This window comes from Trypanosoma rangeli (assembly GCF_003719475.1).
Source record: "Trypanosoma rangeli strain AM80 chromosome Unknown Tra_15.4_contig_00746, whole genome shotgun sequence".
NCBI lineage: Eukaryota > Euglenozoa > Kinetoplastea > Trypanosomatida > Trypanosomatidae > Trypanosoma > Trypanosoma rangeli.
Genome location: NW_021706495.1, coordinates 2,876 through 4,374, shown reverse-complemented (window position 1 = coordinate 4,374; position 1,499 = coordinate 2,876). Strand labels below are relative to the sequence as shown.

General features: G+C 59.8%; 2 protein-coding genes across 2 annotated transcripts in view, besides 1 other annotated feature; both read left to right on the top strand.

Annotated features, from left to right (window-relative positions):
- Positions 1-160: 160 nt before the first annotated feature.
- Positions 161-179: a microsatellite.
- Positions 180-363: 184 nt separating this feature from the next.
- Positions 364-870, top strand: TraAM80_09983 (uncharacterized protein; the record flags this gene model as incomplete). The annotated part of the gene is made up of 1 exon (XM_029386636.1): positions 364-870. One exon carries the CDS (start codon positions 364-366, stop codon positions 868-870), a length of 507 nt encoding a protein of 168 aa, XP_029233513.1.
- A 277-nt stretch (positions 871-1,147) lies between these two features.
- The window catches only part of TraAM80_09982 (amino acid transporter), a gene marked incomplete at both ends in the record, with an annotated part of 477 nt that continues 125 nt past the window's right edge, over positions 1,148-1,499 (top strand). Inside the window, one exon of the mRNA XM_029386635.1 lies at positions 1,148-1,499. This exon is cut by the window's right edge and continues 125 nt beyond it. Within this exon, the coding sequence (XP_029233512.1) occupies positions 1,148-1,499 (352 nt within the window).

The window sequence follows — 1,499 nt, the reverse complement described above, 5'->3', positions numbered from 1 at the left end:
AGAGGATGCTGCGATGAGTGATGCGTGTGCTAGCCAATGGAACGAATGATGCCTCAGGGGCGGATCCTCCGATGTGTGCATGCGCATGCACAGTTTTTTTCTGCTGCCCCTCCCCTGCGCCTGAAACAAGAGCTTTACACGACTTTGGGTGCAATGGGTGTCTCTCTCTCTCTCTCTCTGAGTGAGTTTGTGCGTGTGCGTGCGTTACGGGTGCCGCCACCACACACTTTTACGCCCTTTTGAGCTCCCTCTGTTTGCCCGTGGAACCCCTTATTTTCCTATTCTCTCTCTGTGGGCGTGGTCTTCGGCGGATGCCGCGGCGTGGTGCCCCGTCACACACACACGCACATACCGCCAGGCTGCATGCATGGCCCAGAGATGTTAGTAGGCCAATTGGAGGGGCTGGTGTGGTCCACGGTGGTCATCCTGACGCTGCTCCTCACAATCTGCTGCTGCTACAGCAAGTACTGCACCCGGCGACGGATAGAGCAGCGCCGCGCGGCTCTTATTCGCCGGTGGGAACAGGAGGAAGATCAACCGAGATTCCGTCGTCTTGGCGAGATACGCCAAGGCTTACTGTACTTACTGTTCTACTCGGAGGGCCCTCAGGCCGCCGCCACGTCAATTCCAACTGCGGATCCCGCAGTAGACGACAACCACAGCCCCGCCACAGGGCCCCTCGCTGGAATACCACTTGTCTTTGTCACAGCCGCCGTACTACACCCCAGCACCGCGACTTCTGGTGGGAGCGATGCAGACGAAGCAACTCCGCATCGGTCGCGGCAGACGTCTCACGCTGAGGAGGACTCCGTGTTTCTGTACGGCACCACCGAGTACCTGCAACGCCCCCCCCCCCCCCCACACCGCTGAGCACGACAGCAACACGGAAGCAATAGGCGGCACAGTTGAGTCACCGAGTGGAGTCTGCAGTGCAGACGGAGCTTCGGTGGTGGTTTGGCCCGCTGGCCTCCTCTATGTGCCTTCGCACAGAGACACGCCACTGCCTGCCTGCCTGACGACCCTCCCCCACCTTTCCATCTCTCTCTCTTTCCACCTCTTCTCGTCGCAACTGTAGTAAGCTAAAGCCCCTGGAGAGAGAAGCAATCACATGCGCACGACCGGCAACGAAGAGACAACGCTGACCGCTATGCACCCGCCTACCGCCGCAGCCCCCGGCACGAGGGGCACACATCCCAACGACGGCACTTTCTCGTTGCAGCCCTCTACTTACCATGAGGGCAGCGTCGTCAAGAAAGAGGAGGCAAATGCGCTGTCTGAGAACCCGTCGCCGGCTCCCAACGGTCTTCTCACGAAGCTGAGCGCGTGCGTGAACGTCGTGATTCCACCTGGAGGAATTCTTGCGAGCGCCTTCAACCTCGCGTCGTCGTCGATCGGGGCCGGCATCCTCGGTCTGCCCCTGGCCGCGAACAAAAGTGGGGCCGTGATGGCCATCGTGTACCTTGCGATTATCACGTTTTTGACTGTCTACTCGATGTACT